General features: G+C 37.9%; 3 protein-coding genes across 3 annotated transcripts; 1 reads left to right on the forward strand and 2 right to left on the reverse strand.

Annotated features, from left to right (window-relative positions):
* Nucleotides 1-454: 454 nt before the first annotated feature.
* On the reverse strand, nt 455-1,876 carry LOC106909344 (cystatin-B-like). The gene is made up of 3 exons (XM_014975696.2): nt 1,718-1,876; nt 1,509-1,610; nt 455-772 (listed from the first exon to the last, which is right to left on the reverse strand). The coding sequence occupies exons 1-3, from the start codon at nt 1,781-1,783 to the stop codon at nt 644-646; spliced, it is 297 nt and encodes a 98-aa protein (XP_014831182.1). The 5' UTR covers nt 1,784-1,876; the 3' UTR covers nt 455-643.
* A 1,125-nt stretch (nt 1,877-3,001) lies between these two features.
* Nucleotides 3,002-5,671, reverse strand: LOC106909333 (cystatin-B-like). Its single transcript, XM_014975688.2, has 3 exons — nt 5,142-5,671; nt 4,928-5,029; nt 3,002-4,025 (listed from the first exon to the last, which is right to left on the reverse strand). The coding sequence occupies exons 1-3, from the start codon at nt 5,214-5,216 to the stop codon at nt 3,897-3,899; spliced, it is 306 nt and encodes a 101-aa protein (XP_014831174.2). The 5' UTR covers nt 5,217-5,671; the 3' UTR covers nt 3,002-3,896.
* Nucleotides 5,672-10,499: 4,828 nt separating this feature from the next.
* LOC106909323 (thiosulfate:glutathione sulfurtransferase) lies at nt 10,500-12,982 on the forward strand. Its single transcript, XM_014975676.2, has 4 exons — nt 10,500-10,708; nt 12,243-12,368; nt 12,474-12,636; nt 12,746-12,982. The coding sequence occupies exons 1-4, from the start codon at nt 10,534-10,536 to the stop codon at nt 12,798-12,800; spliced, it is 519 nt and encodes a 172-aa protein (XP_014831162.2). The 5' UTR covers nt 10,500-10,533; the 3' UTR covers nt 12,801-12,982.
* The last annotated feature ends 4,652 nt before the right edge of the window (nt 12,983-17,634 follow it).

The following is a 17,634-nucleotide window of genomic DNA, read 5'->3' on the forward strand; positions in this document are numbered from 1 at the left end:
ACACACAAACAAAAGTAAAAGTGTTTGTTTGTGGGGATTTTATGACAAATCCATAAAGTGCCTGAAGCCACAGCAACAGTTCTAACCTTTTCAACAGACTGACGGTAAGGAAGATTTTTGTGTGCCTGCCACTGCAATGTGGCTCATTTCCTACGAGAAGGGATAAAGTCCACTTCTCTGCAGGTTGTGCAACAGGATGATAAAAGCTGGGAAAGGAAAGCTGCGTCTCAAGTATTCTGCTTTTTCTTCATTTTAAAAACATTCAAGACTTTTGTCTCGAAAGTGAACAGTTCTTAGGATCCCTGTGCTCAGGAGAGGGTACATTTTGTGAATTTACTCTTGTAGGATGAAGAGGAAAAGATTTTTTCAGCTACTTTCCCATACATCTACCATATTCATATTTTGGAGATCTTAGGCAACCACAACAGCAAGGGCGAAGAAAAACAAGACAAAATTCAATTCTCACTCTTGTTTATTCAAACATATGGTACAAAAGGATTTCCGTAACATATTTCTTTCATGATCCACACTGAACACATGGTCAGTTTCTACAGTATGAGATTAGAACAACGACATGGTTGGGGGACATTAGACGGAGGATGCAGAGTGTAGGCACTGGAGGGTTGCTTGGAAAGCCAGCTGTTTAGAAGTACTGAATGGGGTCATGATGCTTCTTGGAAAGCTGAATATTGGTCAGCTCAGTTTCTTCACCGTGGCATGGGAGTTTCTTGAAAACACGGAGGTGAATATACTCATCATCTCCGACATGGACCTGAAAATAATTAAAGCCAACAGTTTAGACTGCACTCACTTAATTATGTATAACACATAATACTACATGAACTTTTTCATATGACAGATGATATGAAGAACAAAAAACAATTGGGTTTTTGTGCTCCATCTAAAGCATTAAGAGTTGCCACATCTGATTTTTCTGTCTTAAAAAGTGAAAAATAAATAAATAAATAAACATGCATGGTTCTTCTTCCACTTTGAGATTATGCGCTACTTTGTGTGTTAAATCCATGCCCTCACTTAGTACTACATTACCCACGATGCACTTGTTTGTTTTGTAGCGTCACTCGCTCATAGCTTAGCAGTTGACGAGCAATGTGCAATTAACGCACGTCAGATGCACACAGTCTATTGCACTGCGTCTGTCTATGGTATGTACCAAAGAAAGAAACGTTAAAAGTGATTAAATTTAGACTTGACTCCCGTGCAACGGAGGACGACACATGAAGAAGATAAAGACTATTGTAAAATGCAACTACAAATGCTAACAAAGCAGTTGTTCCATTTCTCTTGGTGCCAGGACTGAGTCATGGCAGATTCACACAATCTGTAATCCTTCCTGCTGGACAAGACATTAACTACAAGTGATGTTGACTATCTCCAGCAGCCAACCACATAGACCATCAGAGAGAAAATACGGCATTTAATGCGTGTAAAGGCTTTCAGGGTTGCTTCTTCACGTCACATCGTCATGTGTGGTCTGCCTGATCTACCTTTATGAAGAAGTTGGTCCCCGCAACAACCTGACTCGTGTAGCTCTTGGCGGTGAAGGTTTCATAGGTCTTTCCTGCCTTCTGCTCCACTTGAGTCTTCACCTGAAAAGCAACGAGACACCAACAAGAAATAGTCAGACAGGGCTGATTTGAGCAGGTCTGCTTTTAATTTGCAGTCGTTTTAGCCGAGAAGCACGTTTTCCCCTTACTTTATCACATATCTCCTGGATTTCGGGCGTGGCGTCCTGTGCTCCTCCTGTACCTCCGCACAACATGTTGACTAGTCGGTATAAATGCGATCAACGACAGAAAACCAAGAAATATCCAACCAGTCTGTCTGTGAGGCGTTTAAGTTGAGTCAGTAAATCACATGATGCGGCAGCGCTCTGGAGTGTACCATCACAAAGTGGAGAGAGGTGTGTTTTTATTTTAATTTAGACTCCGACGAGAATGGTAGAATAAACAAACAATTGCATTGATTTAATAATAGAGGGTAAGCAGAGTTAATATAGTATTGATTTAAGCTTTCTACGCTTTTTTTTTTAAAGGCACAGGCATTCTACATTTCGCCTGCTTCCCTCATCTGACTCGTGTGGTTCAGACCGAGGAGTGGACGCTTCACTGACACAGCTGGCTGGATTTTGAGGCCCAGTTCTTCTGGTAACAGTGGAATGAGGAGTGAAGTGAGCTCTGGGACAAACATGAGTCACCACAAAACACCTCACTCAGTTCTCTTTCCTCTTTGCCACTTTCCACCCTCCGTTCCTCCTTTTTTTTTCTTAACCGATGTATTTTCTGAAGAGCAACCTGGATAGAGAAATTAACGCCTCGTCTCGTCTTTTGAGTGGTTTTACTGTGTTGTATTTATTATGGCCCAAGAAAAAACATTTCGACACTAATTAATCAACCAGTGCACTGATGATGTGAAAGTGACACAGAAGTGAGCATTAATTTCAATAGAAACATCTTTTTTCAGGTTTTGCTAAGTTTTTAATATTTTCCTACTCTAACACAAAAATGGTTCCTCTACATGTCGTCAGCCTTTGCAGGAACCGGCAGCCAATGATTCATTTATTTGATTGATGGTATTTTTGAACCAATAAAACAAGCAAACAGAACCTCTTATGGTTTTCTTACAACAATCAAGGGCACAGCAAATAGTCAAATTAATTTCGCACTAGGGTGGCGCAACAGGAAGGGTTCAAAGCTTGGGATATTTTTGTTTATAACGCTGCTTTAAACTCCACAACCATATGTGTTTTGGAGTTCATGGTGGTGTTTGCCACACACAGTACATGATGATGCTGACGAGGACACAGAACAGGGCGGAATATTGCAACATTATGAACCAGAAAGCTTAATTCAGGTACAATATTCCATTTTCATCCAGCAAACATTGTATCTGTAACGTAGCATTCATGCGGGCCACTGGAAGCTTTGGTTCCCTAATTCAGCTACAGATACTGAATTGAATTTTACTTCTTGCAACTTAATTGAAAGCAGTTGTGTTGTTTATTAATTAGCAATATATTTTAATCTGAACTGGTATAACATATGAACAAAATAATAAAATGTAACACCTTAAAATCGACACACTTTTAGAAAAATGTGGAACCGTAAGCAGATAAGGAGCACCTTTGGATCCCAGACATCAGTCAATAATTTGAATTATATCCCATGAAAACTATTAGCATATAAAGCACCAGTTTTATTCAGTTATCAGACATCTAAAGAGACAAAACAATAGAGTATTGAGCATTAGTGAGTTGTTATAGCTTTCTATGCAGCATTAGATGTCACACCAACATTAACTTTCATAATTTCCCAGGTTCTATATAGAACCTAAGAAAAAACGTCTCCATCCCATTCATCTCGACCATTATCACACATTCTTACAACTGAACAAAAAAAGAAAAACAACTATATTTTTACATTATAGGAGTTGTTAAATTTCACATCCGAAAAAATATATATTTATGGCAAATATATATATTTAAGAACATCAAGCTGCAGACATATGAGTCATCGTTTAGTATATGACTGGGAGTACTGCGTGCAAAATAATAAGGAACATCAGTCACAAGATGCAACCAAGATGTGAGTAAAGGCAAAGATCAGGGATTACCCTACTGCTTACAGGCTCATATTTTAAGTCATAAAGCAGAGAGTGTGCCAGAACAACCACAAAACATGTGATTTGCAGAAGTTGGTTTCAAGATCCTCTCTAAGTGAGCTGTCACAGATACAGAGGAGTAAACAGTTTACACAAGAGCCGATGGCTGTATTTTACTAATACATGAGGTGCTCTTTGCCCCGCCGTCGCTGGATATTGATGATTTGACGTCTTCACTGCTGACCACCGGGTCCTGTGGCTGGACTGTGAACCTTTTAAAAGTAATCAATGGAGTCGTGGTGGCTCTTGGAGACCTGTATGTCTGACAGCTTAAGATCTCCTCCATAACATGGGAGTTTTTTCCAAACACGGAGGTGAATGTAATCATCTCCGCCAATGTGGACCTGAAAGGGACACCATAAACTAAGTTAAACAGGATCCTTTCGTGCATTAAAAATTGGTAAAGGAGAGTCTGCATGCAGTGACATCAAGTTGATGTCCTTCAGCTGGGGGAAAACAATGCAATTAATGCTAAATGTGGTTACCAGACAACCATTCTTTATATTTGTGGCAAAGCTGTCTGCACATCATTTTTGAACAATTCATTTGAGGAAGTGTGAAAAATGGTGATGGCATGGTATTCTTTGGGAGGGACATAAAAATTTGTTAGACTTACTGGGGAGATGGGGGAAGCTAAGTACAAATCAAACATGGAAGCAGACAACCATTGTTTATATTTGTGCAAAAGTTTGTGGAACAGGACATTCAAGTTCAGCTTTAGCTACTGTCCAAAGAACAGAGAAATAAAAGCAGCCTCAATATGTAGCAGTCGTAGGAGTCAAAGTGAAAACACTACTTCACAATTACGTTGCGTTACGTTTCTAAAAGCATTGGGAATGTAGCAGAAACTTGAGGTTGTAACGTGACAAACTGTGAGACAGTTCAAGGGATGCTGACTATTTCTGCAGAGCACAAAGCATTAAGCCATAGCAAATTAAGTAATAAATAAGTAATCAAGTAGTAATAGTAATAAAGAATAAAGTAATAAAGAAGTGGCTGGGGAGAGGGAAGTCTGGGCCTCCCTTCTGAAGCTGCTGCCCCCGCGACCCGACCCAGGATAAGCGGAACAAACTGGATGGATGGATGTATAGTAAATTAATAAATTAAAATGCAGTAACTTGTCAGCTGTTAAGTTTTGAAAGTTTACGTGTTCAATTGGATGTTGAATGAACTGAATGACAAAGTACTTCACGATCAAGGACAGGACTGCCTTAAAATAAAGTTGAACTTCTAAAGATAGAATTGCCTTGATGAAGTAGTTTGTCCCAGCTACAAGCTGAGTCTTGTAGCTCTTGGCTGTGAAAACATCATAGGTCTTCCCTGCTTTCTCTTCCACATCAGGCCTCACCTGAGGAAAAAATAAGGAGACAGCATCAAAATTAAACACAGACCACCGCACACCCCAGAGAGTAAACGGTTCATGTCCGAATAGGTGTGGCAGTGTAGACGCGTGTGCTTACTTTATCACAGATCTGCTGAACATTTTCATCGGCATCCTTTGTCTCACGGGATATGGCCCCACATTTTGTGTCCATGGCAGACTTTTAAAACAGAAATCAAACAAAAGTTGACGAAGAAAACCCACTGACTGCGTGACCCAGAGAGGAATTCAAGCAGAGAACTGAGCTAATGCTGGCGGACTGTACCATTTCCTTGAAAGGAGAGGGGTGGAGTGGAGCGTTGCTTTTTTTTATTTTTTTTTAATGCTTTCCTGAGCAGATTCAGAAAATACTTGTTTTGCTTTACATGAATTATCCACATGGTGTAGAAAGCTCTATTTGCCAGGAAGGAAAAGAAAATAAATAGTTGAATACCAATTTTATTTTTTACCGTCCATCCACATAGCTCAGTCCCGTCCAGAACCGCTGACACTACCGAGGAGAAAAACGGACTGTGCGAGGAAGCAAAGGTCCGAGTGGGCGTATAATGTCAAGGAAAGTCTTTCCTTTTTCCAATTTTTAAGGTGTGTTTGTAGCAAATATGTTGCAGGGACAAAAATTCACACATTAAGCTTCTCTGTGAACAGTTTGTGTATGAATACTCTTCATAAGTTGTCAATATGTAAATAATGTGTGGAAACAACAGATTAAATCTTTACGTTGAAAACAGTTTTCATATCTGCTACAGCACTGAAGGCTGAGGAGGAAAAATCCTCTGTCTTTCTGGGTAAGATCTCCAACACCAGAGGACCAGACTTCATCCAATTTAATCTTTTATTTGCAGACATTTTCTCCCTGCTTTGAACAAAATCTAAATCTGCTATTTTATTTTTAGAGGAAAACATGTCATTCATCACATAGAATGAAAATGAAAACCAAAGACTTTCTTACAGGAATTTGGACTTCCTGTCTCCTTCTTATGTGCCAACAAAAATCAGAGCAGGTTTTTCAGGATGCAGAAAACAGATCTCTGCCTGTAAAATATACTTTGAAGTTAGTTAATCCATATGCTATTAAGCAATGGAGATATAAACATTGTTTGTATCTATAAATAAAAAGGATAGTTTTCTGTAGGAAGTAATCCCGTAGCTCATGTCTAATATGTTTTCTCTAATAAATTAGATTGGTTTTATTTGGAGCAAAAATATCTGTTGATTGGAATCATTAATAGGTTTCATAATGTTTACCAGAAGTGCTATATCGCTTGACAGAACCCACTTTGCCTAGGGTTTTCCATTAACTAACAAATATTTCTTAAAAAGGTGTTTTGTGTTTGTATTTTGGATAAATTCTGAAAAGATCTGCTGTTGTGCTACTCCACCACAAGATGGCAGTGTTTACATGTAGAAACAAAATCAGTAAGCTGAGAAGTCTTCAATAATTAGGACATGACTAAAATAAATCTGCTGTTTAGGTCACAGTACAGTTCTTCTCTCCTTTTCTTGATTAAAGTTCAAACATATTCATCTTCTTTCCTACATTCTTTGCAATGTTTTGGGTCGCCAGAAGGTGGCGCACATACGTAATCTGTTACTGACTAGTACAACTCAAGAAATTAGAATATTGTCAAAAAGTAATATAAAAAAAGTGGTAAATTATTTCAGTAAGTGAAGCTTGTATCCTATGAATTCAGAACATTAAGTGAAATATATCAGTCTTTAAAACCTTTGCATGGTGTACAAATGCAACACAGATACATCTGCGAGACAAACCAGTGCACACTCATTCACACCTTCATATTAGTTTAAATGAATTGAATAACTACAAAGCCTAGACAAACTTTTTAGGTTTCAATGTTAAATAAATTATTAGCTACACAAAAGCATCCAAACTTCTCCAACAAAAACAAAATTGTTTTGGAGAAGAGGTGAAAAATCTTCAAGAAACAAAGGAAGACGTCCAGTAATTTCTGCATCTATTCTAACAGACATTTTTGACATGTTCCGAATGCTGAGACCTTCCTTCCAAACTGAAGACTTTCTTGGTCATATATTCTCACTGTCAGGTTTGCATGACAAACACTTTGGCAACAATTTCTTTATTTTTCAGTACAACTCTAGTATGTTTGATTCTTGTGCATAATTTTACGCCAATTATGCAAATATTCTGCCTGGTGATCCCGCAGTGACCTCCACCCACTATCTAATATTTCGTAGCTGCCGGCCTGGTTAGCTCGTTAGGATCCGAGAAGAGCTTAAATGCAAAAGACTTTATCTGGAGTCCCACACAGATCATTTACAAAGTTTTCCTCAAAATCGTGAGCAACTTACAGCTTTGTAAAGTTTTTACAAAGCTGTTATTATAGGACAGTTTAATGCAGATATGAAATTTTAAACGTTTTTGCTTGTCTTAATAGTGCAATGGGTCAGTTTTGTCTAACATACTAGATACGTTTTTATTTAATTGAAATTACATCAAGTTTACTTTCTATAAATACACATGTTCCTACAAGGCCTTTAGAATATTCTTAGACATGTGCTGTCATTTGTGTTGGTCTGTGAAATAAAACTTCAATAAAAATAGGTTAATTGTTAATTGTCATCAGAGATGGAGCCAAGGGACCCAAGGTAAATATGGAGGAGCTGCACAGATACAAAGCTCAGGTGAGAGGATACACCTCTTCCTGAATATATCAATGTTCAGACTTAAATCCAAATTTTCTCTACTCCTTAAATTTGTTCCAGTCTGGAATTTTGATTGAGAGCCACATAACATGTTTCCTTTCTTTGCAAATCAATCCAGGGTTATGACACCAAATAAAAAAATAAAAAAATAAAAAACAAAATCGCAATATGTGGAAAAAGTCATGGGGGTGTGAATACTTTTGTACAGCCCTCCAAATGTGTTTGAAAGGACAAAAAGATCAAACTTGACTAACATTTTTGCTTACTTCTGCTACATTTGTCCATGCCAGAGGGATTGTGATTACCCAAACACATTTAGCAAGTGAGCCAAGACAACTCCATATTGCTAGCTTAAATAAATAGATTAAACATAGTCTCTGTTATTCTGTTTGATAACTATTATATCTTTCACTTGCGAGGCAGCACTGAAGCAGCTTGAAGCCTCTCTGGAGAACCCCTCGTTGCACATTAACAGCTCTGATGTAGAGTTTTCTTGCAAATTATCTTTAAAGCCCTCAGATTTATTTTGTGACTGCCTGAGGTGTCCGATTAAATGCTGGCCCATGGTGCCTTACTATCAGCTGAGGCTGAATGTTGTGCACAGCAGAAAATCCATTATGCTGCAAGTTTTTTTTTTTTTTTTTCATCTGCTTTTGCAACTGGCTGTGATATAACGTGCAACTGAAAATGATTGTGTGTGGGAAATAAAAGATATCTGCATAAGCATACTTTACAGCTTTATTGGAGCAGCTCATGTGGATGAGAATCTCCAGGGTCACTGATAGGATGCTTTAACAAACATTGAACAAGACAGTGCTTGGCCTTTATAGTGATGCTTCACCAGATTCCTTGTTCTCCCGTCGGATGGTCCATAACTTCCGTCGGGGGATGAAACGTGGAGCTGCATGCAATATGCTTCCGTCCAGAGGTGTTGGCAGATCACTAGAGAGCTGCGCGTTCCCTAACTGCTATAATTTTGAAGACTGGAAGCCGCCCAAAGAGATTAATGAATTTAATGACAGCAAGTAAAAGGATTAACCATGAGGATAGCTGCTAATCAAAAAGGAAATGCCTTTGAAAATGGAAGGAAGCAACTCCTCTGGGAGGATGTCCAGCTGAAATGAAGATTATGAAACCATTGTTTTTTTTAAAAAGATGTGCCAGGTTTCTTACACTACATGCAATACTAATATCACTCAATTGTCTGAGGATTCAGTAGAGTAACTGTAGACGCAGTGAGAGAAAAAAAAGTTATCTTCTAATATATTGTAGCTAAGCATTTAACTGTATATTTGCACAGCCAGCTTCATTTTTAGAAAAATAATGCATGATCAGAAGTCACAAATAAAAAGGTGATGATGGTTTTGCACAAATATATGACCATAAATGACGTATTGTATTGTGGAAGCTAAGGAGTGTGCAGTGTGTTTCTCTGCTTTATAGCACTTTTTTTTTTTACTCCAGACTGTCAAAAAGAAAGTATATGAAACTCAATGTAGAGAAGAACATCGAATTAGTTTAATGAGATGCTTAGTGGCCAACAATATTGAGCCGATGTCCCATTGCTTAAATATAGAAATGTGGCGCTAATTCCAGCAAGACAAGATCTTGAGAATGTGTTGCACAGCTGAGTGCTTAGGACATCCCTGGAGGCTATAAAAACAGCACAAGTGGGTAAGCTATAAGCTGAGTTGGGAAAATATGCCACTGTGGCTCAGTAAAGCTGATGTCCAACTATTCAAGGCTTACTGGGAGCTTTAAAGTAATAAAGCAATCAGAGACAATCATTACATTCATCTGTGTTGTAAACACTTATATAATAGAGAAAAGATTAAATAACTGAAGTGTTTAATTTTAAAGTCAATGGGAATACGACACACTTGGTACAAAAATACAAAAACAAAACAAAAAAAGAGAGATTGATGTAGTCAGGCTTTTAACGACTATGAGTCTCAATAGGAACTGATTATTACTGAAAGCAATTTGCTTGTGGTTTGTTTGAATTTTATGCAGTATCGTCAGACCAATCCCTGCAGATTTCAACTATTGCTCTTGTTTGAATTCAGCAAATGTGTTTCAGCTGCAGTTTAGTCCCTGAACAAAGTAGAATTTCCTGCAGATCTCACCCAGAGGATGCTCCAGATATTACCGACCACGCATGCAAACATGGAGACATTTCAAACAGCAGTCCCGTTTATTTTACTCCTCATCTCAACTTCTGTTTTTTTCTGTTCCATCTCTCCTCAATTTAGCTAAGTAAAACTAGCTTAATGATAATTACATATTCTTTTGAAAAAAGAGAACTTATGATTTTTGGAGATATAACTTTTTTTGTCTTTCTTAAGAACTAACCTCTTACTTCTCTATATCCTAAATAAAGAAAAATAGAAAACCTTTACAAAATGAAAATGGATAACTTTTTCTCTGGAATATTGCTGTTTATGAAAACTAATGTAAATAAAGCCCCCATTTTTCAAACCTTCTGAGAAGACAAAGAAAATAATAAAAATAGTACTGGGCTTTTAGTGTCATTCTATTCCACTGGTAAAACATGCATTTATAATTACATTTAAAGAAAATCATAAGTGGATTCTTTGTCGTTTTTAGCCAAAGTTTTTAAGAGCCATTGTGGAAGGTAGAGAGCCACTTGCGGCTCCGGAGCACCAGGTTCCAGACCCCTGTGCAAGTCGGTAATCAACCAGAAGGGGCAGTGTTGCAGCTTAGTATCGACTAAAACAAAGAAGAAGAGCTTGTTTACAATAGTGGTTCGTTCAGTAACCATTTAGGTGATGATTGTGTTGCACAGCAGTCTGTACAGCGTCCCTTCTCTCACCATGTTGTCCCTCCTGTTGTCGCGAGGTTTCTGTCAGACTGTCACTGAAGTCAACCGAAGGTCTTACCCGACTGTAGCTTCATTTATCCGGACTTTCACGACCCCCAGCCCAACATGCGGACACGACGACGGTAATTTCACAAACAGAAATGTTCCTTCACTTCACTCGACTCTGTCCTTCAGGAGTCACCTCTAAGCCCATCTGTATACGGCCTTCATACACAAGTGTGACAATAACACTTTACACCTGACTACCTGGTTTGAAGGCTGATAATTTATTTCATGGCATGTACTTTGTCCTTCAAGACACGTAAACTGGTTCGTCCTTCATTTTAGGATTCCGACAGTTTTGATTAACTTGGAGAAACAATGGTTCAGATAACTTACTGTACTGCAGCCGGGGCTGTTGAGTCACGAGTTACAGTAAAACTGAATAAGTGGTGCGTTTCGACACCAGTGTAGTATCTGGTTTAGCGTTTCACGGTTGTTCACTCCCATGTTTCGTTCAAGTCCGCTTGTACACTAAACTATTTTGACAATGACAAAAAAATATATACATCATGCAAAATCCACTTGGGCTCCTTGATATGTTTTACCTTAAGTTTGTTTTTTTTGTAACAGCTACTGTTTATCTAAATTTCATGACCTTTAGACAGGGCGTGTAGTTTGCATTTCACCTGCTTTTTGAACTAAATGTAGCAAGTTGTGTCCCTTCGGCATTCTTTTATGTAATTTCTGGCATGAAATAACATTTTATCCATGCTTTTGTGTCTATTTGATACTTTTTCCATTCTTTTGTGTCAACATCTTGCAAAAAAAAAAAAAAAAAAAAAAAAAAAGACATGGTTTTTGCTTTCCAGTATGATTTCCGTGTTTCTCATTTCTGGAACACTACCTTGCATATTTTAGATACAAGAATACCTGATTCAAATGATTGCATGACCTCCTGCAGCCATCAAGTGCTCCAGAGGTCTGTTAATCACCCGCCCATTCCCTGAGGACCAGAATTGAGAAACACTGTTCTAATGTACGAGTTTGCAAATATGGGTTTAAGGATAGAACTTGCCTTTAGTTTTTATCAAGCAGAAAACAGCAACGTTGATTCTAATCTATTTTTCTGCCAGTCAAAGACACACCCAGGCTCTGGTAAATTATATGGTTTGAGTATATGAGATAAGTGGGAACAAATTAACTCTCCATGTTGCTTTTGAAGGGACTTTTATCCTTTATGCTGACATTTTTTAGAGGTTAAAAGTCCAGATAATACATTGTAATCTACTCTAGGGACTTCAAATGCATACATGACCAGTGTATTTGTTGTGTTTATTTCTATGACATTAAAACATTTTTATGTCTAAATAACAGAGATGGACCACAAACTGTGGTCCATCTCCTTGAAAGGGAACATTTTGATGCTAGTAAGTTAGCAAGGGAACATTTTGATGCTAGTAAGTTAGCCATAATGGGATGTTACTGGTCTGCAGCGGCCAGCATTTCCTTTTGCCAGCACCTTCTTTTAAGTAAAGTGTTCTTGAATTCAGCAGGATAGAGCGGACGGGGAGACGCTTCGTTTATATGGAACTCCATCAAGCACGACAACTACAAGCATGCTTTGTTCCACCTTCTGCATTTTTCTATTTACTCCCTTCACCCATTTCTTTGTAGAAGCGTCACTGGTGACCCCCTCACAGCTGAAGGCCATGCTGTCAAACCGTAACGTTCAGCTTTTCGATGTGAGGAATCCGGATGAATACCAGGATGGCCACATTCCTCAAGCAGTCAACCTCCCATGTAGGTCACAGTACATGTACAGTCTAGTTTAGAGCTGTTCATCTGGAAATTTACATTTACTTTTCTTTTTTGTTTTGTTTTTTTCTTTCTGTGTGACATTACAAGTGGGTATCGTGGAGGAGTCTCTGAAGCTGCCTCCTGAGAGCTTTAAGCAGAAGTTTGAAGTGAAGGCTCCTGGAAAAGATGACGATAATATAGTGTTTAACTGCAGAACTGGCGTTAGGAGTGGCGAGGCCCTGGGCATTGCTCGTCAGATGGGATTTCACAGGTAAAAACAGGCAGGTTTCTGTTTGCAAGAACCTTGACAAACTTGTTGTTCACTTACAGGAAGAGCAGGGAAAAAGATTATCTTTTTATTGCATGCGTCTTTTTCTCAGAGCAAGACACCTGAAAGGAGGGTACGCTGCATGGGTCGAGCAAGAAGGAAATTGAAATCATACTAAAATCTACTTCCTGTGAGATTATGTTTTTAAAATGTATAAAATCATGAAGCAGAATGTCATCATTGATCACTTTGGCAGCAGTGTTTAGGCTGTTGAAAGTTAGCTTTACATGCTTCTTATTTTAAAGTTACTGAATTTTATTAAAATATGCATTAAACTTGAGTACATACAGCACGTGTCCTTTTTATTCAAAATGAAATCATTGGAGGTGTGTTAAATTTGAACATGTTTCATGTTAATAAAAGGTTTTAAGTAAAAAATGTCTCTTTCTAGACTTTTGCTTTGAGGGAATCTTACAGGAGTTTATTGTAAGCATGTTCCGTTTCAGCTGTCTTGTCTTACTATGCCGAACTTATGTAGGAGAATAATTTCTTGAAGTGCAAGTTTGATCCGTTATCTTTTGCGCCTATTGCAGTGGAAAAAATTCAGGGCTGTCCAAAGTTCAATACACAAATGATTTGATAGCCACAGCATAATGGAAGTTGACCTTTCAGCCCTCAGTGGCAGTGCAGAAATCGTTTGATTTTAGATCAGCCACGTGGGATCAGGGGTACTTCAGAAAACCACTGTCAATCATCATATTTTAGCACAAAGTCCTGGAAATGTCACCTGAAACTGGATCAAACGAGAACAAATCCATATATCATCATCTCAAGTGTAAAGGCATAAGTGCTCTACAGGTGGACAGAAAGTCTATATGTAATTGATGGTCAAATGAGTCAAAATTTCATTGTGGATGGTATCCATTGTGTCAGTAATGCTAAAGGGACAGTACATGTGTAGCGGAAGGAAAATGATATTCTTCTAATATCCCTTTTATACATGAAAGCCCTAAAAACAAGCTATTGTTTTTGCAAACCACATAAGTGGGTCACCCGATATGTAATTTAATCTCAGGACAAGCACAGCTGTTGAATGAAGGACTTTCAGGTTTATCCAAAATATCAGAAAAACATGAAGCCCAATGAATACGGCAGACGGGTCGAAGAGATAGTGGTGTACAATCAATCATCTGAAAAGGGAAGGCGTGATATGAAAGTCTGCTTTAACTGACGGGCTGAGCAGGGAAGGCCCAGTGAGCCACACGGAGCAAACCTGAGTGCACTACCTCAGCAATGAAATGGTGGTGGGAGCATCATGCTGTGGGAATGCTTAGAGTTGATAGGGAAATCAATTGGAAGCGAATTGGGACAACAAGCCTGAATTTAAAATTTAACTTTGACTGTCTGAGCTCGACACAAATGCACATCACACTTTTTAGGTTTATATTTCTACAATATTTGGAAAACCATGTTTCAGTCGCCTTCCTCTTCAACATTATGCCCTAATTTGTCTATCGCATAAAATCCTATTAAAATATACTGATGTAGTGTGACAAAATGTGAAATAGTTTTAGGGATGTTAAGGATCTGAGAATGATCTACAGGACTTTGAAAAGTATTCATAGATGTTGTCTTCCAAGAAGTCAGGCTTTTTTACAGTCTTATAAATAAGTCAAAATCAAGAAATCTAAAGGCCTATTACAGTTTTTCTTTAAAGTTTGCTTGCTTTTATACCCAGTTTAAATTCAGTTTCTGTACCCAAACACCACAGCATATTTTAGTGTGTAAAACTAAAACACGTAGGAAAGTGAACAGACAAGATGCCTGGCCTAAGAGTCATCCTGACATCAGAATGAAAATCCAGTAAAGATCTGAAAAAAACAAAGCAGAATCCTTCATTTACTTTGATGTAGGTTTTCAGCTAGAATACAGTACTATTTGCATCACTGTCAAATTGTGGTATCTTTGTAGATTCAACAGAAAGAAAACAGAGAACAAGCCTAAAGTCTTTGTTAGTTAAAGTTGGTGCTTCACTAAGGTGTTTATTGAGAAAGCACTGAACCATTGCTTGATCTTACAAGTATTTTATAGCTAAATGATTCAAAGGTCACTGACAAATGTAGTTGGATGCAGTAGTGGAAATGAGTAATAGAAAACAGTAAAAAAGCAGCCAACGTTCAAATGAAAACCTTAAAAGACCTTCAGAAAACCTAGAGAACTTTTAATCAACATAATTTCCAAAGATTACAAGATAGTCTACCCCCTTGGAAGTAAAATGTAAAGCAAATGGAGATAATTGACACCTTCCTGTATTGAAGTTATATTTTCTCCTTTGAGATCTATGTGGTGGTCTGAGCAGGACAACGTCAGACCACAGAGTTTCTTGTCTTGTAACATGGGCATGTGCCTGACAGTTCTGCTTCAGAACTGATACATAGAAGAACCAATCAAATCTTTCCTTGAATCATAAGTTGCAGAAGCCTTACACACTGAATTGGAATGGAGGCAGACTTCTCTGGAATGCAGCTAACATTATAGCTGAATAACGGTGGCTGTAACAAAAGCAGTGAATGTGATTTCAGGGGTATTGTTTTTCTCTAGTCGTACTGGAGCTGCTCACTTACAAAAAACACAAAAGATAATTGAAAATTTAGTATCATTTAATTAAATAGGTGCTCAATAATGCAAAATTATCATTTTTGCTAGATCTGCAAAATTATCCACCCTCTTAATGAGCTCCAAATGTGTTTTGTTTGGCTATTGAATGCCTATGAACCACATACTATGTCCTAAATATGCCCAATGAGGTTCTGACCAACACATTACTGAGTCTCAAAGATTTTGAGACTGAAGGTGTTTTTTATTATCTCTACTGCTTCTGATCTTATGAGGATAATTTAGATTGAGTCTATCCTGAGAAGAGTGGTCAGACAGAATTAAATAAAATGCCAACTCATTCAAAGTTATTGAAAATTATCTCATGAAGTTAATTTGCTCTGTTTTTAAGCCTGGCCTCAAAATAACCTGCTGGCTCGGTTTCAGTGAACTCCTAGAAATTGTGCAATCACAGGGCAGCTGATGTCTCTCTGTTGTTCTGATTGAATTAAAGGACCAAAATGCAGTTTCCCCCCTTTTGGGCCTCTGTGTTCAGGGATTCCTTTACGGTTTAAATCCTGTGTTGTAACATAAAGCTGTTTTCTTACATTTTTTGGACAGCATTTTGGTAAGCTGCTATACTGTCAAACTGCTTTATAAATAAAGTAGCATCATAAGAGAAGATTGGCAGGTTTTTAATTGTCACATAACTCCTAAAATTAAGTTCTGGGTTTTGGTTTGAATGTTTGGGACGACAATAGGTTGACTTTATTGTCCAAGGGATTTGACTCACTCACAATTTTGCAAAAAAACAAAGCCACAAATAAAGAATTTTATGTTGGCAAACTGAAAATGTTAATGTTTTGATCAAACTCTGCAAATATTAATCCAACTAGGAACCTGTCGACTCTTTGCATAACCTTCAAGCAACATGTTTTTATAACTTTCACAAAATTCTTTTTTATAAAGAATTTTATATAAAATTTTTATAAAGAATTTTATATTTTTATAAAAAATATAAAGAATTTTATATTTTTTATAAAAAATATAAAGAATTTTATATATATATATATATATATATATATATATATATATATATGACTATCGTGACATACCAGGACAGTATGAGACAGCTAATCCGTGAAAAAGTCAAGCTCTTTCGCCTTCTCCCAGTTCTACTATAGTGGTCTGTAAAAATGCACAGCTCCCGGTCAAAAACAGCCAATCAGAGCCAGGAGGAGTGTCTGACCGCTGTCAATCAACACCCCTAGCAGCCTGCTCAATGTGCTAATGGTGGAAAAACAACCATTCTTCTGCTGTCATCAGTGGCTCTGCTAACTAGCTTTAGCTTCATTGGCAGGTTTTGTTGTAATGAACCAAAAAGCAAGCGAGAGGGGGTGAGCACGCGAGTGATTGACAGCATTAAGACCCTCCTCCTGACTCTAATCGGTTGCTTCTGACTGGTATTTCTGCAGTTAGTACTGGGAGCACTGGGAGAAGACAAAGGAGCTTGAGTTTTTTTTTCACTGATTATGTATTTTACATTATACTGTCACAACATAAGGATAATTTGATCAAATATGTAGAAAACATATTTTTAAAATAAAAGTCACATACTACAGCTTTAATGGTTTCCTAATTAAAGTTTGTAAAACTTGTAAAATGTTTATTATTGAATCTCAGAATACAGTGATGTAGAAAATATGGTAAAACTATATATTCGTCTGTTTAAAAACTTTTGTTCATAACGGTGGTGTTGGACAGATAGAAAATAGTGTTTCAACCAATAGATGGCAGCAAAGTGTAGGCAGATTTAAATACACTATTTCCCCCCCAACCCCCGCTCCTCCAAACTCCATTCCTTTATTATTCTTGCAGCATTGTTCTCTAAGGCCTGACCTTCACACCGTCATTATCCCAGACAGATATAGATCCTGACAGTAACGGCTCTGATCTTCACAAGGTCCCTCCTCATTCAGGTGGACATACCTTCCTTTGTCCCAGCCTCGTACTTCCATGAAAATAGTAGAAGGGCTCTGAATGGCCAGATTTAAGGTAATTAGTTGAGAAGAGAATCTGGTTTTTTTTTTTTTTTTTTTTTTGCTCCTGTTTTAAATGTTCAACTCATCAAGAGAATAGCAAGTTTAGGACAAGTTGCACACTTCCACCGACTCCCACTAATGGGAGAGACTGGGATCGATCTACTGAATGTTGCATGATGTACCAGGAAGGTAGGACTGATGGAGTCAGAGTTTACTGGACACCCGTTTCCAGTGTTAAGTCCAATTTAAACATGCTGCATGGGTCTCAAACACCACCACTTTAAGATTCATATTCCCCTCAGCTACAGCACACATTAGGATTCTTCCCAACTTGCCACAAAGCAAGTAGGAAATTTGCTGTTGA

This window comes from Poecilia mexicana, unplaced genomic scaffold (genome assembly GCF_051168715.1).
Source record: "Poecilia mexicana isolate PSO_F unplaced genomic scaffold, ASM5116871v1 scaffold_20, whole genome shotgun sequence".
NCBI classification, from domain to species: Eukaryota; Metazoa; Chordata; class Actinopteri; order Cyprinodontiformes; family Poeciliidae; genus Poecilia; species Poecilia mexicana.

Coding starts and splice junctions, on each gene's coding strand:
- LOC106909344 (XM_014975696.2), bottom strand. CDS start 1,783: ATGTTGTGCGGAGGTACAGGAGGAGCACAGGACGCCACGCCCGAAATC. Junction 1,611..1,717: donor TCCAGGAGATATGTGATAAA/GTAAGGGGAAAA, acceptor GTTGCTTTTCAG/GTGAAGACTCAAGTGGAGCA. Junction 773..1,508: donor GGACCAACTTCTTCATAAAG/GTAGATCAGGCA, acceptor AATTATTTTCAG/GTCCATGTCGGAGATGATGA.
- LOC106909333 (XM_014975688.2), bottom strand. CDS start 5,216: ATGGACACAAAATGTGGGGCCATATCCCGTGAGACAAAGGATGCCGAT. Junction 5,030..5,141: donor TTCAGCAGATCTGTGATAAA/GTAAGCACACGC, acceptor TTTTTTCCTCAG/GTGAGGCCTGATGTGGAAGA. Junction 4,026..4,927: donor GGACAAACTACTTCATCAAG/GCAATTCTATCT, acceptor TGTCCCTTTCAG/GTCCACATTGGCGGAGATGA.
- LOC106909323 (XM_014975676.2), top strand. CDS start 10,534: ATGATTGTGTTGCACAGCAGTCTGTACAGCGTCCCTTCTCTCACCATG. Junction 10,709..12,242: donor AACATGCGGACACGACGACG/GTAATTTCACAA, acceptor ATTTCTTTGTAG/AAGCGTCACTGGTGACCCCC. Junction 12,637..12,745: donor CGTCAGATGGGATTTCACAG/GTAAAAACAGGC, acceptor TCTTTTTCTCAG/AGCAAGACACCTGAAAGGAG.